The sequence below is a fragment of the Callospermophilus lateralis genome, chromosome 2 (genome assembly GCF_048772815.1).
Source record: "Callospermophilus lateralis isolate mCalLat2 chromosome 2, mCalLat2.hap1, whole genome shotgun sequence".
Taxonomy (NCBI): domain Eukaryota; kingdom Metazoa; phylum Chordata; class Mammalia; order Rodentia; family Sciuridae; genus Callospermophilus; species Callospermophilus lateralis.
In genome coordinates this window covers 97,350,896-97,377,248 of record NC_135306.1, presented here as the reverse complement: position 1 = coordinate 97,377,248, position 26,353 = coordinate 97,350,896, and the positions used below count along the sequence as shown (strand labels likewise).

The 26,353-nt window shown below is 34.2% G+C and overlaps 1 protein-coding gene across 4 annotated transcripts in view; it reads right to left on the bottom strand.

Annotated features, from left to right (window-relative positions):
• The window catches only part of Zbtb44 (zinc finger and BTB domain containing 44), a 68,311-nt gene that overhangs the window by 24,183 nt on the left and 17,775 nt on the right, over positions 1-26,353 (bottom strand). For all 4 annotated transcript variants that reach the window (XM_076846162.2, XM_076846163.2, XM_076846164.2 and 1 more), the window contains exon 2: positions 3,770-4,843. In XM_076846162.2, coding sequence (XP_076702277.1) covers positions 3,770-4,787 — 1,018 coding nt within the window. In that variant the 5' untranslated portion in view covers positions 4,788-4,843. The remainder of the gene's footprint in view (positions 1-3,769; positions 4,844-26,353) is intronic.

Below are 26,353 nucleotides of genomic sequence, written 5' to 3'. Positions count from 1 at the left end.
ATGAAATCCCTCTACCACTGAGCTACATTAAATCCCTCTACCACTGAGCTACATTTCCAGTCTTTTTTATTTTTTACTTTGTGACAGGTTCACACTAAGTTGCTGAGGGTCTTATTAAACTCCTGAGGCTAACTTGGAACTTGTAATCCTCCTGCCTTAGCCTCCTGAGTCACTAGGATTATAGGCATATGCCAATGTGGCTGGCTGGCAGATTTTTAGAGTATAAAATTCCTCTGTTAACACAGTAAAGTGCAGACTATCTAGAATTATAGTTCAAAATAAATCATTAAGTCATTCATAAAATGAAGCCCTTTCACTTACATTTTTTTTCTTAAACTGTATAAAAATAGCTTTATCTTTCTGAGTAACAAGACCCCACCTACACTTACTACTCACAACCCTTTTTTCCCCTTTAAATTTGCTGTATTTATTGCTTCTATTTGCCCTAAGTTGAAGGTGTTAGATTTTACAATGTGGGCTACTGGAAAAAATGGAAAACTTAACAGGTAAAATTCCACTTGGATTATTTACATGGGTAATCAAATTATTATTATTTTATAATTTCAGGATGAACATATTAAACATCAAAATGGCAAGCCATTTCCTGAATATCTTTTAAAAATGAATTAGTAAATAAAAATAATTACTTATAGAACAATTCTTATGAAATATAGAAAATAAAGTACTATGCACATCTCCCTTTTCTTCCTCCCAAATTTGTTGACTGCCCACAATACCCCAGGAATTTACTTTTTCTCCTGTGTGGCTTTGTTTTGCATAAATTTGCAGTAAAGATAGGTTTGCTGAGAGTCATTAGTACACTTCTATGGGTAGGAAAAAACCCCATTTAGATGATCTGATTACATTATATTCAGAGCAATTATTATGTTCTAATTATAATAGGATTCACAATTATAATAATTCTACTTATGTAACTCCAAGTTTTACTCTACTAGTAATGTCCACAACACTTCCATATATAATCATACAGGCAAAATATGAACGTATTAGATATACATGAGAGTGGTAAACATGACTACTTCATTTATTAGTATGACATTTAAGTTAGATTAACATTTTGGTTCCTAAATCCTCAGATTAATAACTAAAATAGTAATTATTCATTAAGCAGTTCATAATTCAGAAGGTACAAACATGTTTTCAAGATTAGAGACTATGGTAATTAAGCAAAAACTTGGTCATATTAATAAGCAATGATCTCCTGCCATTAAATATTTTATTGGATGTGTGTTCACTAAAATTCTTCAAAAGTATCTTGTCCCAAATCAGGAATATAAACTTTAAGTATTGTGGGTGAAACTGCCCCCACAAAAGATACACTGAGGTCTAATCCCCTCTTACCTATGAAGGAAATCATATTTGTAAATGGATGTCTCTGCAGATGTAATCAAGTTAAGATGAGCTCATATATGATTAGGGTGGGCCCTATATCCAGTGACTGATGTCTTTTAAAAGGAGAGAGATTTAGAGACAAAGGTAGAGGCACAGACACACTGGAGGTAGAAATTGTAGTCATGTAGCTATAATATAAGAAATGTTGGCAACTACCAGAGCCAGAGGAGGCAGGAAGGATTCTCCCCTATAAACCATTAGACTTTTGGCCTCAACTGTAAGAAAATGCATTTCTATTGTTTAACCATCCAGTTTGTGGTACTTTGTTGTAGTAGCCCAAGAAACTCATTTAATGGGTAAAAACATAAGAAATTAACAAAGTTAATATGATCTTTCTGGTTCTTCCATATTTTGGAAAGACCATCTTTATTATTCACTTGACTTTTTAAATCCCTCTTTAAACCTGAATATAGATATTTCTCAAGGATCAGTCCTTTGGTCTTGGCTCTTATGTATTTTCCTACTGAGACTGAATTTGCCACTGCTAAATTTTAAGAGAAAAGTCCCAAATAGGTAATATTACCAATCCTGCCATTTCAACTGCTTTTGACATGATATTGCTTAGTCATAATCCAAGCACAATTTACACAGAACTAACCTTGCTGATTACTCTTAAAACTAGGTCCTACTTCCATTGATTTTCATATTGTATTTATTGCATTTAATAGATGCTATAACTATATAATTACCATTATTATTTGTACCACTAAGAAAGGAAAAAGGAATTGTGAAAGATGATCAACTGTAACACATATATGGATTCATAGTAAGTTATAAAAAAATTGTGACTTAGAATCAATGACTATAAAAAAAATGTTATTACTATTTTGTCCCAAGTACTTTGACTCTTTTCCATTCCTTCAGTGTATCTATTCAATATTACCAAGTAGCATAGATTTTTTCCTTTACAAAATCTAGTAATATCCATCTTCTTTAGGGTTTTACTCTTCTCACACCAACTGGTTTTTGAGCCTCTCTCCACATAGTCAAACTCCTATATGACAATACTAATTTTCCTAAAATATGTGTATATGTGTTTTATTTTCTATTTAAGGTATACTACCTACTACTACAAGGATAAAATCCAAGCTTACTTGGCTTACAATATCCATTCTGCTCTGATTTTGTTCCAGGCAATTATATACACAACCAATAATCATTATTTTCCCAGGTTCTCTTGCAACTAGGAAAGATCACGACACAGAATGGCATTAGATTGTGTGTTCTGGCTTTTTTTCCTTCAATGCTGAGAATTAAACCCAGGGCCTTGTGTACCTTAGGCAAGGGCTCTACAACCAAGTTACATACTAGTTTGTGGCATTAGTTTTTAAGAGATTTCTAGGAATATTTGTGCTTTCCTGATAAAAACACTGCCCCATTTTAGAATGCAAAGATAAAGATGAAGTGAGCATCTTATAATCAAAAACAGCAAACATACAGATGAAACTGATAACTAATGATACTAGATTATAAATACACAAGGGGCTTAGGTCCATCATACTAGTCTTGGACTTACCATTTGTGAACATGTTATATGATAAAAAAAAAAAAAAAATCCTGGTTGTGAAAGCAACTGCAGAGGCATTCTGTTGTATTGGAGTAGAAAGCAATCCTAATTGAAACAAGTATCCAAGGCTAAGGCTCTTCACAATCTGCTCCTTTGTGTCTGGTTTCCCATTTGTTCCCCATACTTTTAGGTATCCATACTTTATTCATATAACTCTGCACTGAATTCACTGCTTACCAAATATGCAATGTTCTTCCATGCCTCTATACTTTCCTACAGGTTTTGTGCTTTTATGCATCTTCATTGAAGTGTCATTCCCTAAACTGCGTCAACTCCTACTTGTTTAAGACCCAGCTTAAATATATGTTAACTTGTTCTTTCCCTTGTTGCAACCATACATGCTCATACCTATAGTTTCTAGGTTTAACAGTTCATTGTAATCAATTATTTATATAACTGCTTCATCAATTAGACTATTAATTCCTTTGTGGCATGAACTATGTCTTCATGCATCATCAATGTTTATCATATAAGTTCTCAATAAATATTTTAATAAAGAATAAAACACTAACTGGATTTTTAAAAGCTGTTTTCTTTTACACTGAAAGTAATTCACAATTTGTATCTCTGGCTTTGTGCCATCATGTACTGTCAACATTTTTTCCCCCCTTCCCTGATGTGTAACTTGTAAAAAGGAAACTGTAGTGCTAATAACATCTTTAAAAATCCAGTTATGTTTTACTCTTCTTTATATTTTATGTAGGACTGAACATAAAATTTTTAATCTACTAAGAACTTAAAAATGTTTAATTGACTGTAGCATTATGAAAAACATAGAAGGTATTATACCTATAGAGGAAGACTGTGGACTAATCAGAAGGTCCTCTTGGACTTGTTCACTTCCTGGCACTGTCTGCTGATCACTCAGTGAACTCTGAGATGCACTGACAGGCTGAGACACTTCTTCATGGACCTCCTCATCACTTAACCTTTCTACTTTGACCCGGACATCTTCTTCGGTACCCAGAGGAAGGGTAGTTTTTGTGCTCTCACAAGTCACATAGTCAGCCATTCTTCTACCTGCCTCAGATGGGCCAGGTAACTCTAAAGTCCGGGTATTTTCTGCTTGCTTAGCCTTTTCAGGTTGAATCCTTCGATCAATTCCAAAAGGAAAAGTCCAGGGAAAAGCTAATGAAGAGTCAACTGGTTGATTTCTATTTTCTGTGTAGGAAGCTGAAGAGTTTAATACTTGGGGTGAACTTGTTTGTGTGCTACACTTTACAGGACTCTCAGGAGACATAACAATGTAACTTTTGCGTTTTCTCCGGGACTCTCGGCAGACAGGAATGGTTCTTTCCACCACACTGCATTCTGAAGACACTGGGGAAATGCTTCCATCTCGAGTAGTAAAATTGCAGGTAGAATTACTTTCTTGTCCAGCATCTAAACCCTTTTCTGGCTGGCTATTGGGTGTATTCCATAAAATACTTGATTTCATGAACTCTGAGCAGGTGCTAGCAACACTAAACATTTGCATATAGCTGGCTGCAGCTAGAACATCAATAATATTTTCTGTGTTAATTGAAAGAGTAGCTGTGTAAGCATACTCTAAAAGAGGTATAAAGCCAGTCACTGTAACATGATGCAGATCCAACACATTCTTGTTCTCATCCTCTGCTTGGCCTACAAGTTTGGTGCGAAAGAAATCACTGCAAGCTGCTAGTACCACCTTATGTGCCCGGAAGATTTTGTCCTGGACACGAATAGTGATATCACAAAAATGTCCATCATTTCGCAGCATGTTTAGTTTTCCAAGCATTTCCTGGCTGTGGGAAGAGGAGCTATGAGTAAATGTTTTCACACCCATCTTTTCCTTCCTCTTCTACAGATGCTCTTCAAGGATGCAAATGAATCACAAATGTCCTAAAAAATACATAAAATAAAATATTAAATGATGGTTTACTAGCTAAAATAGGCAATTTATACCATTTTCAGGTGGCCACTGTGCTAAGTAAAAGACAAAAAGATGCTAGTGAGAGAGAAACTTCAGGTACACAATGTATTAAAATGTGTTCTCCAAACTCTTCAATCAGGGAAGAATTTCAAATACTGTTTAAATAAGCTCCAGAGTTTTAAATGATATTTGTAAATATTGATATTTAGAATAGTGCCTGGCTTTTTATGCCAGACACTATTCTAAATATTTCACATTTGATAAGTTATTGAACATCAAGAGATCTCTGTCAATGGGTATAGTATCATCCCTGTTTCTAAACGTAAACATGCAGTAGGTAATGCCAGTTCAAACATTAAATAATCCATCCTACATAATTATTTCTTTGAATATTCTACTTAGATAAATATATAGGGGAAAAGAAAGGAGGAGGAAAGGAAAATAAAGGGGGGAAAAGATTAAAAAAAGATTCCAAGATAATAACAAGAAGCCAAAATGATCAATTTGGGATTGTTCCCTGTTTGATATGATAAAAAGGATAAAAGGCATAAATCCTTTTGATTGATAGAGAAGGCCATTGTAATAATCATCTTGGACCATAATTTTGAAAATAGTTCAAATATAAACCTGCTCCAGGAACACTTATCTCTATTTTATGGATTGAAGGGTTGCCTGTTTCAAGAATGGAAAATAAGCCAATTAAGATTGTTAAAATAAAAACAATAATAAAACTCTGTTTTACATGTTCTTCTTAAAGACATGTAATCCCAATGAGACATTATGCAGCTAAGACAGGTCTAAACAGACCATCGTTTAATATATTTGCTATTTCCTCTCATAGAAACAAGATGAAGAGGTAAAAAATGGGAAGGTTATATAGAAAGTGTTTCATTCATTTGCTATATCCTAGGAAACTGGCTTCTGCTTTTAAAGCTGTGCCATCAAGATTGCTTACTCTGATTGGGATCATGTGGTTGAGGGAGGAAACATGCCTTCAGAACAAGTGACAGTCATAATCCAGGGACCATCTGCATGAACAAAGGTATAAAGTCAAGAAATTAAACAGCATATTTGGAAAATGTACAGTGGGGTATTAAAATGAAACCACTTCAATCTTGGTTTGGTTGGAGGCCCCCCAAATGTACCACATTTAAGTAAGGTGTGAAGGCACATATGCAAAGAGGTGGAAAACTTTTCTACAATGGTGCTTCTTTCATCTTCTGTGATCTAAAAGTTGAAAATCAGAAGAGGAATTTTGCTGAGAGTAATCGGTGTGCCATGAATTACAAACTCCCTGCTACTCTCCTGCATGTCTGTTCTTTGTCTCAAGTGAATGGAAATTGTATCACACTTTAAAAGATTCTTTGGCATGAGTCTGACTTAAACATGGTCAGGACTATGAAGTTTGCTTACTATTTTTCATAGTATATAAAGCCATACAGTGGAGTGTCTTAAGTGCACAGAATCTAGAGCCACAATGCTGGGTTGTCATTTGTGACAATTGTCACAGTTGGTTCAGCTGTGTGAACTTATTAAGTAAGTCACTAAATTCTCTGTACCTAATTACTTAAGCAGTAAAACAGGCAAAATAGAACACAGGCCACACTTCTTTGAACAGTAACTAACATAATCAATGCTACAAAAATATCAGTAACTGTTACTACTGCTGTTACTACCATCACAGCCTATCCTAATCCAGGAAGAGCCAAAACCATAGTCAGCAAATGTAGGAGTATAAGAGGGCTCAGTGTGAGAACACAGAAACAGGAAACAAATCAAACCCTACATTTCCACTGCAGGCCTACCGTAAGCCTGAGGTAAGAAAGGACAGTTGATTTTTAACTTTGAATTCAGTTTATTAGTTCTTGAAAAGATTGTTTTTATTTCCGGAAAGTGACTAGAAAAGTTACTAAGACTTGCTCTCCAGGGATTTGGAAAGAGAACACTACAAAATGAATTTAAATGGCCAGAAGACAAAAATGAAAATGGGTTGAGTACCTCTGCTAAATCTGTCTTGTCTAAATGTGGTACAAAGTCTAATACAGTTGGAGTTATGGGATGAGAAGATGAATAATACACTGGGAAATGCCTTCTAAGTTATATATTTATTACATGCATTTTGTAATATGTGTCTATAGAAACTCTGATGTATTATGTAATACAAAATTCACAAATACATTTTGGATGTACACTGAGGCAAAGGCTTGGAAAGAGATGAAATTAAGAGTATTTGAAAAGAATCATACCTAACATGGAAAATTCAAATGCCAGGAAGTATACCTGAAATTTCTATGAATTAGATAATTCTGTTTAAAAAAACATCTGATTTCTCTCCATTCCATATGTGTAGATGAATATGTATGTATGTAGTTACATATTTAATATGGAACATATTTAAACTTCTTTTTTTTTTATATTTAAACTTCTTGAACAAACTATTAATTACTGATATACAATTTAAGTATCTTTCACAAGTAATAAAAATGTGTCTGTATTAACAGTTTGCAATGTGAACTATTCAGTAATTCAGAAATATTTTCCTTCCTACCCTTTTATTTTAAATAACTGATGGAATACTATATATACATGTTTATGAAGCAGTAGTTGCTAAAGGACATAAACTTTAAGGTGGAAAATTAATTTTGTCTCAAAGCTGGGTAAAGTTTTTGCAAAGGAAAGCATATAGCTTGGTTGATAAAACAGTGATTTAAAGTTAGTCAACTCTTAGGTTTTGAATTTTAATTTCTCCACTTACCAATCAGGCATTAAATCTTAGTGAAGTTATTTTGTCTCTAATGCTTCAGTTCTGTCATCCGAAAAATAGAAATCATGAAAATTATACTTCCAAAATAATCAAGAGGCTTAAAGTAGCATAATTCCTGGCATAAAGTATGCATTCAATAAATATTGGCTGTTTATTTACAATAGAAAAAGCATGAATAAAAATTAAATGTAGGGGGTGGGCATATAGCTCAGTAGTACACTACTTGCATAGCTGGCTCAAAATTCTGGATTCATCCCCAGTACTGCAAAAACAAAACAAAACAACAAAACAAAATTAAACAGAGTTCAAATTTCAGATGCCTATTCTATTTCTTTTTTTATATATATAATTTTTTTAAGAGAGAGAGAATTTTTAAAATATTTATTTTTTTTAGTTTTTGGAGGACATAACATCTTTCTATGTGGTGCTGAGGATCGAACCCGGGCCGCATGCATGCCAGGCAAGCGCGCTACCGCTTGAGCCACATCCCCAGCCCTATTCTATTTCTTATATGATGGGGCATATTTTAAATATGTATATTTTTCATAAAAATTAGGTAATAAAAATGATCAGAAGATTTGAGATTAAATTGGAGTACCTCAGCATATAAAGTGAGGTGAGTACATAAGATGATGGCTAAAGAGAATGCAATGAAAGACAGTTAACACTGAAAATAATTTGAGAGGATGGGAAAAGCTGATATTAATGATAAGAATTTGCCTGTTTAAACATTCAGTCACACTTCAAAAGAAGTTTTCACTTATGTTAAAACAGAACAGAGATCACTTCATTTGCACCCTATATTCTGATTAAAGAAAGAACACAAAAGAAGGCTAAGGAGAGAGATAAAATAGGTTTTGGAAATTTACATATGAAGTTATCTGTACTGGTTGTTAAGATATGCTATATCACATGAAGTTAGATGATAATGACATGACTTTTATAGATGAGGAAACTTGAGGCTTAGAACATTACTTTGTTCAAGGTCACTTCCATAAGTGTTTCACTATGTTAAAGGCCTAGGATCTTATATGATAAGCATGGGCAGCCACAGTAGTGTAGTTATGCATTTTAAATAGATTATCCTGATGGCAATAAAGAGGGTAGATTTAAGAATTGTAATTGTAATAGTACAAGTACACAAACTAAAACCAAATTAAACTGATCATAGTAAAGACAGAGAAAACACAGCTTAGAAATATTTTCCCACAACTGTGAGAAACATTTGAAGGAAAATCACCCGAGCATAATTTTGTATTAAGGTTGGGGTTGCGGAGTAACCAGGAGAGAAGAATCTGACTCTAGGTTTCTGATTTGGGTATTTTTATTAAACATCATATGGAAAAAAAGAGGAAGAGATGATTTTTTGCAAGGGGTTAAGGATGGAGGAACAGAATATTTTGATTTTGGACATATTGAGTCTGAAATACTTCTGAGGAAAATCCATGTGTAAATTGATATATATGAAGCTGTCCATTCTGGTTTAGGGAAAAAGTTAGAGCAGGACCTAAATATTGGATTTTTATATGAGTCACTGATTAATTTCATTCTGTTCAATTGTTAGAGCTGAAGACATGTAAAGAATGTATGAGGGAAAGGGACAGAATGGTAAACTGAGAAAAGTCTGGAGCAGATGGAGCAAAAGGATTCAGTGAAAATATTTTAGGGTGTCAATTTATTTTTTGACCCTGTCCAGTATTTCACATCACACACCTACACAGCAGTGAACTATGTGAATGAATAAATATGTGTCATGAAAATTTTAACTGGTTTTGCTATACATAAGTACTTGTATTTATTTATTATCAATGGTTAAAAGTTGAAGGAAAAAACGGCAAATTGAATTTATAGTTTTGAATGTCAATTGAAAGTATCAGTACGAATTGATAGCAGTAAACCTACAAGAATGAATATCCTTAGCATGAGATTGGCTTCTAAATTCTATTTCCCATTAAAAGGAATCAGGGATCCTTAGAGAAATATATTCCACATTTGGGACCATAAACGTCCACCTGGAACATCTAACCAGATAGCAAGGAAGCCACTAAAGTTTACAAGGTGCTTCATTTTATTTTATGGCTGAATAATACAGTATTACAATAAATGGATATGTCAAACTTTGATTATCTATTGGTCAGCTGATGGACAATGGGGTTGTTCCCACGTTCTAGTTATTATAAATAATGCTGCTATAAGTCAACTGGAGGAGGATCACATTGTCAACAAATGGAACAATAAACTATGTTTAAACTCATAAGCATATGACACAAAAAAACAAAGTTAATTTGTCTCCTTTACAAGATGCCATTAAACCAAAGAGTTATTTTGAAAATTGATTTTAAAAGGGAGGATAGAAAAAAGCATTTATCCTGTCTTTCCAATACAAATGGTATTTTTGAGCAAACAATATAAAAGAGGCTTCTCATTACAAAAAATGTATCTTTGCAAAAAACAATTATGAATGATTAAAAAAAAAAAAAAGAATGGGCAAAATCCAATCTAGTCCTCTACTGCCAATTCAACAGGAACATGTTGAGTGACACTGGGATGCAAACGGCAAAATCAAGATTGTGAGAAACTTTATGAAACAAAAGACTCAAATTTTTCAACTAATAAACTGAAATGAGAGCACAAACACAGATATAAAGAAAACCAAAATAAGAAATTTACAGGGGATGGGGTTGTGGCTCAGCAGTGAGCACTCATCTAGAGCTTGCAAGGCCCTGGGTTCGATCCTCAGCACCACATAAAAATGAATAAATTAAACAAAGGTATTGTGTCCAACTACAACTAAAAAATAAATATTAAAAAAAGAGAAATTTACAGATGAAGAGACTTAGGGGTGCCATGGTGCATGTCTGTAATCCCAGTGGCTTGGGAGACTGAGGAAGAAGGATCCCAAGTTCAAAACCAGTCTCAGCAATTTGTTAAGTTCTGAGCAACTTAGTGAGACCCTGTCTTTTAAAAAAAAAAAAAAAAAAAAAAAGGAGGGGTGTGCTAGGGATGTGGCTCACTTGTTAAGTACCCCTGACCCCTGGTACCAAAAAAAAAAAAAAAAAAGTTTTAAAAACCAATCACAGTATGTTTTATTTTGGAAAAAACCCAATGTACAGGGGCTGGGGTAGAGCACTGCCTCCCATGTGCAAAGCCCTGGGTTCAATCCTTAGCACCACATAAAATTAAATAAATAAAATAAAATTATTGTGTCTAACTACAACTACAAAAAAAAAAAATACAAAAAAATCAATGTACAAAAATTTGAGGTAATTAAAAATGCTTTTAAATATCTGATATCAACAATTGACCTTTAATGTTACAATAACATGACAATATATAACTTTATTAAAATTCCAAGATTCTTACACAAATATGTGCAACTATTACTGCAGTCATTTTAAAAACAATTTTATTGCCTCAAAAAGAAATCCTATATACTTTAGCTCTCACATTCTCAACCTACCCTCCAGCTTCCTAGGAGCTCTAAGCAATTACCTACTTTGTCCCCCAAATTTCCCTATTCAAGACAGACTTAAGAACAGAATCACATAAAAAGCAAACTTTCTGTGTTTGCTTTACTTACTCAGTGTAACACAGTACTATATATCAGTACTTCTTTTTATTTTATGGCTGAATAATATAGCTGATGGACACTAGGTTGTCCCAACTTTTGGTTATTATGTTGCCATAAACAATCATTCACTTTTTGGTGTGAATGTATTTTTTCACTTTTCTTAGGTATACATGTAGAAGCAGAAATGTTCAGTTATTTACTGCTTGTTTGGTAACTGCCAGAATGTTTTCCAAAGATATTACACCTTTATATTGCTACCAACAGTGTATAAAGGTTCTCATTTCTCCATATCCTTGTCAACTCATGTTATTTTCTGAGTGTTTTTCCCCCATATTAGCCGTTCTGGTGCATAGGAAGTGGTATCTCATTCTGTTTTTGATTTGCATTTCCTTGATAATAGGGTTGAGCAATGTTCCATGTGCTCATTGAGATGCTGTGCTCATTTGATTGGATTTTTTCTGTTACTGAGTTTTAAGAATTATTTATATATTCTGGATAAATTCGCTTACCAGATAGATGGTTTGCAAATATTTTATCCCATTCTGTGGGTTGTCTACCAATTTTCTCCCCCAAGATTTTAAATTTTTATTTATTTTTGTGGTGCTGAGGATTGAATCTAGGGCACTGTGCATGCCAAACCCAAGTTTTTTTTTAAATTCTGATGGAAGTCCAGTATCTTTTTCTTTTGCTGCTCATGTTTTTGTTGTCATATCTATAAATTCGCTGCCAAATACAATGCCATGAGGATTTATACTTAAAACTCCAAGGAGTTTTATGGTTTTAGCTCTTACATTTGGATCTTAAAACCGTATACAAAAAATAATTCAAAATGGATTTAAGTGTCCAACCTCAATCTTTTACATAAAGTATCCAGTTGTGCCGGAAGCAGGCTATATTTTCTCGATTGAAAGAACTTGTCGTTCTGGTTGAAAATCATTTGAGCATAAATGAATGAGTTTATATATCTGGACTCTGAGGTCTATTCCACTGACCTATATGTGTCTAACTTTGTGCCAGTATCACAATGCTTTCATTATTATTGTGTGAAGTTTTAAAATCAGGATGTACAATTGTCCTTTTTCAGCACTGTATTGTCTGAGTCCCTTGCACTTCCACATGAATTTCAGAAACGGGTGTTTTTTCATTTATTTAGATTGTCTATAATGTCTTTTGGCAATGTTTTATAGTTTTCAGAATGTTTCACACTTTGTTAAATTTGTTCCCAAGTATCTTAAAAAAATATTTATTTTTTTAGTTATAGGTGGACACAGTGTTTTTATTTTACTTTAGGTGGTGCTGAGGATCGAACCCAGTGCCTCACACATGCTATGTGTGTGTGCTCTACCTCTAAGCCATAACCCCAGCCCCCAAGTATTTTATTATTTTGATACCATGGTGAATGAAATTGTTTTCTGATTTCATTTTTGGATGGCTCATTGCAAATGTATAAAAAAGACAACTAATTTTGTATCCTGCAAACTTGCTGAACTCATTAGTTCTAACAGGTTTCTAATGGATTCCTTAGAATTTCCTATATATAATACCATGTCATCTACCAATAATTTTATTTATTCCTTCCCAATCTGAGTGCCTTTTATTCCTTCATCTTGCCCAATCTCTCTGGCTGGAATTTCCAGTGCAATGTTAAATAGAAGTGGTGAGACTGCACTGGGCATTCTTATCTTGTTTCTGATTTTTGAAGTAGAGTAGCCAGTCTTTTACCATTAATTAGGACATTAGCTTTTGATGCCCATTTTCAGGTTGAGGAAAGTTTCTTTTTACTCCTGGTTTGCTGTGTGTTGTCATGAAAGGGTACTCAATTATGCCAAATCTTTTTCTCTATTTATTGAGGTTGATCACATGGATTAAAAATATTGTATTGATAATAAGTGAACAGCATAAATGACGATGTTCTATAGTTTTCTTGTGATATCTTTAGTTACTTTATCAGAGTAATATTAGCCCCATAAAATGAGATGTGTTTTCTATATTTTAAAAGAGCTTGTGAAGAATAGGTATAAGTTTTTTAAATGTTTGGTAGAATTCATAGTAAAGCCATCTGAGCCGGAGCTTTTATTTGTGGAGATATATATATTTTTGACTATTGATTCATTCTCTTTACTTGACATATTATTCAGATTGTTTACTTCTTGAGTTTTTTCCTAGGATCTCTACTCAGCTGTGTTGCCCAATTTGTTGGCATACAATTGCTCTTAGTATTTGTTATTTTTAGGATTTCCTTCTTTCAGGTTTAGTTTTTTCTCTTTTTCCAATGTCTTTAGAAGGTGAGGTTATTCATTAGTATTATTTTTTTCTGTCTTAATGTAGGCATGAAAAGCTACAAATTGCTCTGTAAGCATGCTATAGCCACATTCCACAAGTTTTGGTATATAGAGTCTTCATTTTTACTTCCCTGTGAATATTTTGATTTTTTGTTTCGTTTATCATTTAGGAATGTGTTATTCAATTTCCACATATTTTTGAATTTCTTAAACTTTCCTGCAATTGATTTCTAATTTTCTTCCAATGATATCAGAATATACTCTGTATTCTTTCAACCTATTAAAATCTATTGACTTTGTTTTATCACTGAAGAATGGTCCATATACTTTCCTTCAGGGGAAAGTATAATCTATTTTTGTGTGATGTTCTATAGATGCCTGTTAGATATAGATGGTTTATATTTCCTTGCTTATCATCTAATTGTTTTATACATTACTAGAAGTAGTATAAAGTTTTCAAACATTAATGTTAAACTGTCATGTATTTTTTATTATTTTGCTTATTAAATTTGCAAAATAAAAATTATTTTGCTTATTTGGTATTTTATTTTTAAAGTAAATATATGCTTACAATTGGTTACCTTTCTGATGTAATGACTTTTATCATTATAAAAAGTCTCTAACATCTCTGGTTATAAAGCATATTTGTTGACTATTAGTATAATTACAATAGCTTTCTTGTTTCTATTTACATGATATATCTATTTTCATCATATTACTTTCCATTTATTTCTTTGAATCTCCTGCATATAGCTAGATAATATTAACCACATTTGAAAACTACTTTCTGTTTAATCCATTCACATTTTTATTATTAGTATGGATTTATGCTTGCCATTCTACTTTGCTTCCGTCTTATGCCTTTTTTTGTTCCTCTTCTTCCTTTCCATCCTTGGTGCTAGGGATTAAACCCAGGGCCTCACATATGCTCAGTAAGTGCTCTATAAACAGAGCTATAACTCATCCCCCCAACCCTGTATTTTAATGGTTTCTTTCACTTTTTCTGAGTTATATTTCTAGTGGTTGCTCTCAGGTTTACCACATACACCTTTATTTGTCAGAATCAGCTTCAGATTTATATTAGTTTCATTCCAATGATCTAATAAAACATTACTCCTATATAGCTTTATTCTCTTCCCTACTGTATCTATTAATATTTCAAACACAACACCTTGATGTAATTACAACTTCCCATCTGTAGTCATATTTCCTTAGCCCAATAATACAGCTTTATTTCCAATCATTTTTTCTTTGTCCTGTTATCAGCAAATATATTACACACTTACTGCAGTTTGTGTTATACATCAACATTACACTCTACATACATATGTATGTATATATATAATAACTGCTTTTAAAATCAGCTATGACAAGAAGGAAAATATTCACTAATTGCTGTTTATAATTACATAATTACCTCTGCTGGTATGCTTTGTGTGGGTGTAATTAACACTGAGGGTCATTTGCTTTCAGCCTGAAGAAATCCCTTTAGTATTTCCTGCAAGGTAGGTCTGCTAGCAACAAATTCTTTGAATGTTTATTTGGGAAAGTCCTTATTTTGCCTTCATTTAAAAATGATGAAAGATATAGGATTCTTGGTTGTCAGTACCACACCCACCCTTTGGTGGTAGTGAGGATGAATTCAGGACTCTACCACTGAGCTAGAGCCATGGCCTTTTTTAAATTGTGAAACAGGGTCTTGTTAAGTTGCCTAGGCTGGCTTTGAACTTCTGATTCTCCTGCCTCAGTCCCCAGAAGAACTGGATTAGACAAGTGCCTACTGACAGTTTTTGTCTTTGAGCACTTTGAATGTTTATCCCATTAACTTTTGAACATCATTATTTCTGGTAAGGAACTATTAATCTTACTGTGGGGTAACATTCTGAGGGTTATTGTCTCTTGCGACTTTTCAAGATTTTCTCCTTGTCTTTGACTTCACCATTTTTACCATGTGTCTTTGACCATCTCTTTGTGTTTTTCTTACTTAGGAGTTCACAGAACTTCCTGAATGTGTAAATGAGTTTTTCCAGAAATATAGGAAATTTTTTGCCATTGTTTCTTTGTCCTCCCCCCCCCGCAACATAGTCATCTCTTCTAATTTCTCTCTCCCCTTTGGTACTAGCAGTGGTGCACTGGATTGTGTCCCACATTTTTCTAAGGCTGTGTTTATTTACCTTTGTTCTTTGGTTTGCTTTATCTTTATCAATAATCAAACTCATTAAATCTTTCTTCTGCCAGTTCAAATGTGTTGAACTGCCAGTAAATTTGAAATTCATTATTTTTCAACTCCAGAATTTCTATTTGTTTTTGATAATTTGTTTGCTTACTGATATTCTCCATTTGTGAAAATTATCATTTACCTTCTTTAATTATGCTTTTTCTGTAGTTCTATGAAGCATACTTATAACGACGATTCCAAATTTTTTTCAGTGAAATCTGACATCTGATCTTTATCTCACAGGCAGTTTATGTTTCCTGCATCTTTCCCCTAGTATTTGGGCTATACTTTCTTGTTTCTGTACAAGCCTCAATTTTTTTTGTTGAAAACTGAACATTTTAGTTAAAACTGAATATTTTAGTCAATTCTGGTTATTATTCCTTTCCCCTCCTCTTCTTTCCCAGTACTTGTTACTGTTCTTTGCTTGTTTCTTTTTTTTTTTTTTTAATGACTAGCTGGATGATTTTAGTGAAGTCCTTTTCCCCACTTCCCTAAAACCCACAATGCTAAGCTTCTGATGTTGCTCCTCAGGGAGGTGTTTCTTTGGGCATGTCACAGTCACTCTGGATTTACAGTGATAAATCTAGGACTGCCTTTTCTCTTTTTTATCACATCTAGGTATTAAACTCCACTAATTGCTCTACTGTTTCTCAACAATGTGTGTGTGTGTTGGGGGAGAGGGGAGACCCCATAATCTGCTTTACAAATTAATCCAATCACTTTACAAATTAATCCAATCACATCCTGGCTCCTTTAAAGGAATACTTTTTGACGTCTGTTTGACATTTGCTCTGGCTACACAACAGGGTTCTTGCCACTTCTTCCCTGGCCTCTCCCAATGACCAGCTGGCATATTCTAGGCTATATATTCATTAAACCTCTTCCACAATTACCACAATGTTCTTAAGATGGATCTTCATTTTTAAGTTCTACATATTATGTTGCCAATTAAGTCAGTTGCTTTGGGAAGACAATAGAAGCTATTTGCTTTATGGTCTATCTTCCTCCCCACAGGCAACATTTCTGATCCAGGGTTCAGAAACTAGAGGTGAAGGAAGATAATGGCAAGGTTTTCTCTGAATAAGATCTCTACCATAGAAGCTGAGTACTACTCGTGATTCAAATGAACAATCTCAAGTTTCTGCTTTAAGAAGCCAGGAAAGAAGAAAATAAAACCAAAGCAAGCATAAGAAAGGAATTACTAAAGAGTAGAGACTGACAAAATAGACAAAAACAGTGAAAACCAAAAAATTCCAAAATGTTTGTTCTTTAAAAATATCAGTAATACTGAAAAAAGATCTAGCAAGAATGACAAAGAAAAGCCAGACATAGTGGCACATACCTGTTATTCCCCTTACTAGAGAAGCTAAGGTAGAGGATTGCAAGTTTGAAGCCAGACTGGGCAATTTGGCAAGACTTTATCTCAAAATAAAATAAACAGGGTTGGGGATGTAGTTCAGAGGGCCTGTATAGCTATGTGAGGTCCTGGGTCCATCCCCAGTACTGAAAGATAAAAGAAAAAAATGAGAAAAAATCAAATTACTATGAAAGGAAAAAGGCAATATTATGAATATGTAGATGCTACAACCAGAATAAAACGGGCCAATAACTATTACAGAAATTGGATTCATAATGAAATCCTTCTAACCAAGAATTTCTAGGCTCAGATGGTTCCAACAGAGAATTTTACCAAACAGTTAAAAGAAGAAATAATACCAATTACATAAACCTATTCTGGTCCTCACTGGGGCAAAAAAAAAAAAAAAAGCAAGAAAAAGATATAAAAAATATATAGATTTGAAAAGAAAAAAAATGAAATGGTCTTTACTCATTACACATGGTAAGTAACATCCAAAAAATCTTTAAAGAACAGAACAAAGTTACCAGATACAAGGTCGATATAAAAAAGTCAACTATAATTGGGAATGGGGGACGGGGTGGCACTAGGGATTGAACTCAGGACCCTGCAAGCATTCTCACTGAGCTACATCTCCAGCCCTCCTTCCCCTTTTTAAAATTTTATTTTTAGATTGGCTCTAAGTTTTCTAGGGTGGCCTCAAATTTACAATTCTCCTGCTTCAGCCACCTGATTACATGGTATTACAACTGTGCACCACTGCACCTGGCTCAACTGTACTTTTATATAGTAGCATTTAACAAAAGGTAACCTAAACTTTATAAAACAAAAACTAGTATCTTAATGATTAAAACAGCTCCAGAAAAAAAAAGTATAAATCTAACAAAACACACATAGAACTTACATGCTAAAATATAAAACATGGATAAAAGAAATTAAGGAAGACCTACCTAAAAGGGAACCATTATATTCATGAATTGGAAAACTCAACATAGTAAAAGATGTCCAATTTGCTCAAATTTATCTACAGATTTAACATAATTTCAATTAGAATTACAGCAGGACTTTTTTTGTAGCTATAGATGAGCTGATTCTAAAATTTACACAGAAAAGCAAAGACATTGGAATTGACAAAACAATTCTGAAGAAATAGAGGAATCACATTAAAGAATTACTATAATTATTATACAGGAATCCAGACAGTGGTACTAGCAAAAGTACAGAGAGATCAATGAACAAGAGTCTAGAAATATACCCACACAAATACGGTTGACTGATTTTTGGTAAAGGAATTTTTGGTAAGCAATTCAATGGAAAAACAGTTATTTCAATTAGTTGTTGTAACAACTGGATATTCATATGCAAAAATAAAAAACAAACAAAAAACAAAAACAAACAAAAAACCCACAAAACAAACAAAATCCTTGATGGAAATCTCATACCTTATTCCAAGTTACAAGCTAAAGTATAAAACACAATAAGGGAGAAAATCTTTGTCTTAGGGTTACAGGTTTGGAACTATTAGGCATTAAACCAAAAGCAAAAAAGCAAAAAGATAAACTATATTCCATCAAAATTGCTATGTGAAAATCAAAGTTGCTGTGTGAAGAACATTATATTAAGAGAGCAAAGACAAGCTAAAGCCTGTGAGAAATTATTTGCAAATCACTCACCTGTCAAAGAACATGTATCAAGAATACAGGGTATAAAGAATTCTAAAAAATGAACCGGTACAAAAACAACTCACCCAATTAGAGGTCAAATGGGAAAGCTGAAACTAGTTGAACTCATGCCTAGCTGTAATGAGGTACACCTATCCTGTTGATGTATATTAGAGAAGACCTGGGGGGAGCTGTTTTTATCCGTGCCCAGTGATAAGAAGGACCCCGAGAGGAGTGAAGACTTGTGGGAAATGGTAAAACAAGGTGTTTCTACCTTTTGGGCCAGGGAGGTTCAGCAGAGATCAAGTGGGGAACATAACCTCCTGACCCAACCCAGCAGTAACCAGGCACCCCCTTTACCTCGCTGCCATTGTCAACAAATGCCATGTAAGGAACCTGGACTTTTACCCTGACTTGGCAGTAAAGAGACAGTGCCTCCCTTAATGGCATGGTGTCAGAGAATGCTGCTAAAAGATACAAAATCACAGTAGACCAACACCAAGACACATTGTTATGAAGATACCAATACACAGAACAAAGAGAAAATATTAAAAGCTACAAGAGAAAGGAGGCATATTATATTCAGGGGTAAACCAATAAGGTTAACAACGGATTTTTCATCACAGACGCTGAAAGCAAGAAGATACTGGAACAACGTATTTCAAACACTGAAAGACAATGGATGCCAACCAAGAATTTTGTATCCAGCAAAATTAAGCTTCAAGTACGACAACGAAATAAAAATCTTTCATGATAAACAAAAGTTAAAAGAATTTGCAGCCAGAAAACCAGCACTGCAAAGCATCTTGAGCAAAACACTACACGAGGAAGAAATGAAAAACAATAACCAAAACCAACAGTGGGAAGTACCTCAGTAAAGACAGAGGGTGGGGGGGAAAGCTAATGATGGAGAAACAAACTAAATTAAAAAAAAAAGATAAATAATCAAACATGGCTGGAAGTACAAACCATATACCAATAGTTAACTCTAAACATTAATGGCTTAAACTCTCCAATAAAGTGACATAGGGTGATAACATGCATTAAAAAACAAATCCAACAATATGCTGCCTCCAGGAGACACATCTGATTGGAAAAGACATACACAGGCTGAAGGTGAAAGGTTGGGAAAAAATATACCACGCACACGGTCCTCGTAAGCAAGGTCCTCATATCGAATAAAATCAACTTCAAGAATAAGTTAATCAAAAGGGATAAGGAAGGACATTATATACTGTTAAAAGGAACCATTCGCCAACAAGACATAACAATTATCAATATTTATGCACCAAATAAGGGTGCTGTGACGTTCATAAAACAAACTCTCCTCAAGTTCAAGAATCAAATAGACCACAACACAATAATTATGGGTGACTTCAACACACCTCTCTCACCATTGGACAGATCCTCCAAACAAAAGTTGAATTAAGAAACTATAGAACTCAATATCACAATCAATAACCTAGACTTAACTGACATATATAGAATATATCAAACATCATCAAGTGGATATACTTTTTTCTCAGCAGCACATGGATCCTTCTCAAAAATAGATCATATATTATGCCATAGGGCAACCCTTAGTAAATATAAAGGGGTGGAGATAATACCATGCATTTTATCTGATCATAATGGAATGAAACTGTAAATCAATGATAAAAGAAGGAAAAATCCTACATCACATGGAAAATGAACAATATGTTACGGAATGATCAATGGGTTACAGAAGACATAAAGGAGGAAATAAAAAAATTCTTAGAGATAAATGAAAATACAGACACAACATATCGGAATCTATGGGACACAATGAAAGAGGGAAATTCATCGCCTGGAGGTCATTCCTCAAAAAAAGAAAAAAACCAACAAATAAATGAGCTCACACTTCATCTCACAGCCCTAGAAAAGGAAGAGCAAAACAACAGCAAATGTAGCAGAAGACAAGAAATAATTAAAATCAGAGCGGAAATCAACGAAATTGAAACAAAAGAAACTATTGAAAAAATTGACAAAACTAAAAGCTGGTTCTTTGAAAAAATAAATAAGATCAACAGACACTTAGCCATGCTAATGAAGAGAAGAAGAGAGAGAACTCAAATTACTAACATACGGGATGAAAAAGGCAATATCACAACAGATGCTACAGAAATACAGAAGACAATTAGAAATTATTTTGAAAATCTATATTCCAATAAAATAGAAGATAGTGAAGACATCAAATAAATTTCTTAAGTCATATGATTTGCCCAGACTGAGTCAGGAGGATACACACAAATTGAACAGACCAATATCAATGGATGAAATAGAAGAAGCAATCAAAAGACTACCAACCAAGAAAAGCCCAGGACCGGATGGGTATACAGCAGAGTTTTACAAAACCTTTAAAGAAGAATTAATATCAATACTTTTCAAGTTATTTCAGGAAATAGAAAAAGAGGGAGCTCTTCCAAATTCATTCTATGAGGCCAACATCACCCTGATTCCGAAACCAGACAAAGATACCTCAAAGAAAGAAAACTACAGACCAATATCTCTAATGAACCTAGATGCAAAAATCCTCAACAAAATTCTGGTGAATCGGATACAAAAACACATCAAAAAAATTGTGCACCATGATCAAGTAGGATTCATCCCTGGGATGCAAGGATGGTTCAATATACGGAAATCAATAAATGTTATTCACCACATCAATAGACTCAAAGATAAGAACCATATGATCATCTCGATAGACGCAGAAAAAGCATTTGACAAAGTACAGCATCCCTTTATGTTCAAAACATTAGAAAAACTAGGGATAACAGGAACTTACCTCAACATTGTAAAAGCTATCTATGCTAAGCCTCAGGCTAGCATCATTCTGAATGGAGAATAATTGAAGGCATTCCCTCTAAAATCTGGAACAAGACAGGGATGCCCTCTATCACCACTTCTATTCAATATAGTTCTCGAAACACTGGCCAGAGCAATTAGACGAAAGAAATTAAAGGCATAAAAATAGGAAAAAAAGAACTTAAATTATCACTATTTGCGGGTGATATGATCCTATACCTAGAAGACACAAAAGGGTCTACAAAGAAACTACTAGAACTAATAAATGAATTCAGCAAAGTGGCAGGATATAAAGTCAACACGCATAAATCAAAGGCATTTCTGTATATCAGCGACAAAACTTCTGAAACGGAAATAAGGAAAAATACCCCATTCACAATATCCTCAAAAAAAAAAAAAAAATACTTGGGAATCAACCTAACAAAAGAGGTGAAAGATTTATACAATGAAAACTACAAAACCCTAAAGAGAGAAATAGAAGAAGATCTTAGAAGATGGAAAAATATACCCTGTTCATGGATAGGCAGAACTAACATCATCAAAATGGCGATATTACCAAAAGTTCTCTAGAATAGCAAAAGCAACTCTAAGCAGGAAGTGTGAATCAGGCGGCATAGCTATACCAGATTTCAAACTATACTACAGAGCAATAGTAACAAAAACAGCAAGGTACTGGTACCAAAACAGGCGGGTGGACCAATGGTACAGAATAGAGGACACAGAGACTAATCCACAAAGCTACAACTATCTTATATTTGATAAAGGGGCTAAAAGCATGCAATGGAGGAAGGATAGCATCTTCAACAAATGGTGCTGGGAAAACTGGAAATCCATATGCAACAAAATGAAACTGAATCCCCTTCTCTTGCCATGCACAAAAGTTAACTCAAAATGGATCAAGGAGCTTGATATCAAATCAGAGACTCTGCGTCTGATAGAAGAAAAAGTTGGCTCCGATCTACATATTGTGGGGTCGGGCTCCAAATTCCTTAATAGGACACCCATAGCACAAGAGTTAATAACAAGAATCAACAAATGGGACTTACTTAAACTAAAAAGTTTTTTCTCAGCAAGAGAAACAATAAGAGAGGTAAATAGAAAGCCTACATCATGGGAACAAATTTTTACTCCTCACACTTCAGATAGAGCCCTAATATCCAGAGTATACAAAGAACTCAAAAAATTAAATAAGATAACAAATAACCCAATCAACAAATGGGCCAAGGACCTGAACAGACACTTCTCAGAGGAGGACATACAATCAATCAACAAGTACATGAAAAAATGCTCACCATCTCTAGCAGTCAGAGAAATGCAAATCAAAACCACCCTAAGATACCATCTCATTCCAGTAAGATTGGCAGCCATTATGAAGTCAAACAACAAGTGCTGGCGAGGATGTGGGCAAAAGGGTACTCTTGTACATTGCTGGTGGGGCTGCAAATTGGTGCGGCCAATTTCGAAAGCAGTATGGAGATTCCTGGGAAAGCTGGGAATGGAACCATCATTTGACCCAGCTATTGCCCTTCTCGGACTATTCCCTGAAGACCTTAAAAGAGTGTAGTACAGGGATACTGCCACATCGATGTTCACAGCAGCACAATTCACAATAGCTAGACTGTGGAACCAACCCAGATGCCCTTCAATAGATGAATGGATTAAAAAAATGTGGCATTTATACACAATGGAGTATTACTCTGCCACTAAAAAATGACAAAATCATGGAATTTGCAGGGAAATGGATGGCATTAGAGCAGATTATGCTAAGTGAAGCTAGCCAATCCCTAAAAAACAAATGCCAAATATCTTCTTTGATATAATGAGAGCAACTAAGAACAGAGCAAGGAGGAAGAGCAGGAGGAAAAGATTAACATTAAACAGAGACATGAGGTGGGAGGTAAAGGGAGAGAAAAGGGAAATTGCATGGAAATGGATGGAGACCCTCATTGTTATACAAAATTACATATAAGAGGTTGTGAGGGGAATGGGAAAAAAAACAAGGAGAGAAATGAATTACAGTAGATGGGGTAGAGAGAGAAGAGGGGAGGGGAGGGGGGTAGGGGGGATAGTAGAGGATAGGAAAGGTAGGAGAATACAACAGTTACTAATATGGCATTATGTAAAAATGTGGATGTGTAATCGATATGATTCTGCAATCTGTATTTGGGGTAAAAATGGGAGTTCATACTTGAATCTAATGTATGAAATATGATATGTAAAGAGCTTTGTATTGTTTTGAACAACCAATAAGAAAAAAAAGGAAAAAAAATAAAAGCAGCCATCATAAAAATGCTTTAAGGAGCAATTATTAACATAACCAAAACATATTAAACAATAAAGAACAACAACGAAATACAGTAATTGCAATGAGCTATCACTTCATACCCACTGGGATAGTTAGGTGAAGCTAGAGAAACTGGAAGCTCATACAAGACTGATGGGAATGTAAAGTGGTATAGCCATTTGGGAAAACAGCCTTGGAAGTTGCTCAGAGGTGTATATACATACAGTGACCTCACGGCCCACTGAGCAACTATTCCTAGATGTATGTCCAAAATAAGTGAAAATGTGTTCACACAGAAACATGCACATAAGTGTTCACAGCAGCACTCAAGAATGGACAAATAAAATGTGGCTTTATCCAAACAATGAAATATTATTTGGCAATAATAAAAATGAAGTGCTGATATAAGCTACAACATGAATGAATCTTAAAATTATTATAACTGAAAAAGACAGTCATCAAGGAACATATATTGTACAACTCCATTTATATGAATGCCCAGAATACAAGAGTGACAAAATACAGGGTTAAAAAGTAAATTAGTGGTTGGCTAGAATTGGAGCGATGGAGGTATTAGAATATGAGAGCTAAAGGGGGAGTCCACGGATTATTTTGGACTAATGAAAATGCTCTAAAATTGACTGTAGTGATGGATGTACAACCCAATGAATATATTAAAAGTCACTGAATTGCACACTTTAAATGGGTTAATTTTATGTTAGCTTATATTAAAGTAAAAAAAAATGTAACTGAAAATAAACTCAATAAATTCAACAGGCCAATGGAAAGAACAGGGGAAAAAAATCAGTGAACTTCAGAATAGCACAATAGAAACCATCAAATTTGAACAAGAAAGAAAACAGACTGAAAAAAGATGAAAAGAGCCTTGAGAGCCTGTGTTACAAAGTATAAAAAAGAGAACTTCCATATCCTTCCTAAAGGAGAGAGAGAGGGTGAGGTAGAAAAAGTCTCCCAAAAATATAATGACTGAAAACTTCTGAATTCTTGCAAAGAACATAAACCTTGAGATTCAAATGGCTCAGTGAAGCAAAACTGGATTAAAGAAGAAAAAATTCAGGCTGGGGTTGTGGCTCAAAGATGGAGCTCTCACCTAGTGTGCCTGAGGTACTGGGTTCAATTCTTAGCACCACATAAAAATAAAATAAAGATATTGTGTCCATCTGTAACTAAAAAATAAATATTAAAAAATAAAAAAATTCATGCCCAAACACATCATATTCAAAGATAACAATAGATGGCAGAAACAAGTGATACAATGTCTTTTTAAGTTCTTCAAGAAAAGACATGTTAACCCAGAATTCTATATCCAGCAAAATATCCATCACGAATAAAGAGAATATTAAGACATCTTCAGACAAAAAAAAAAAAAAAAAAAAAAAAACAGGAAAATTTGCTGGGCATGATGGTGGACCCCTTTAATCCCAGTGGTTTGGGAGGCTGACACAGGAGGATTGCACAGGTTCAAAGCTAGCCTCAGCAACTCAGCAAGGCCCTGGGTAATTTAGTGAGACACTGCCTCAAAATAAAATATAAAAAAGGGGCTGGGGATGTGGGAGTGGTTAAGCACACCTGGGGTTCAATCCCTGGTACCAAACAAAGAACAAACAAACAAAAAACTGGAAAATTTGTTGCAAACTGGCTTTACCCTAAAAGAAGGGTTAAATAAGTTACTGAAATAGAAGGAAAAACAATGGAAAGAGTAAAAAAAAACACAGATGACAGTCTTCCATCTTGAGTTTCCTAACTTACTTTTGACATAATTAAAGCAAAAATTCTCATTTTTTTACATGATTCTCAGATTCTCAGAGTATATACAGAAATATTTCAGACAATCATAAACAAGGGAAGTGGTAAGGAAATTTGAAAAGGGAGGAAAGATTTCTATTCCAAAAACTTAAAAATGTTTTGGACTGTGACAAGTTACTTCTGAATAAATAAATACCTAGAGCAAATTCAGAATAACCTATACAAAAATTTACACTCAAAACACTATGGATAAATACAAAATTCTAAAAAAGGTACAAGTAACACAAAAGGAAGAAAAAATAGAGAAAGAAGAGAGGGAACAAAAAGATCATGGCAGACCAAAATCTTCACCTATCAATGACACTAAATCTAAGTAGTCCAGGTAAAAGACAGACTGGCCAGAAGGGTCTATAGAGGCACACTATGGTTTCTTCCACAGATTTTAAATTCCCTACTTAATTAATGAAAACAAGGTTTATTTGCAAATTTGAAGAATCTCTAGGTAGAGAAATTTTGGGAAAGCCATATAGTCCCTTTGCCTTCTAACATTTAAATCATTAGAATGAAGTTATCCCAAACAAAATTCTGGCATTTTACCACATTTTCAACTACTTTATGTTTATTTGTAAACATAAATCAATGATATATTATCCATAAAAAACTTACTTTAAACATGATAGAAGTAGACTGAAAGTAAAAGGGGTTTGAGGTTGTCGCTCAGTAGTAGAGTGCTCACCTAGCACCTGTGA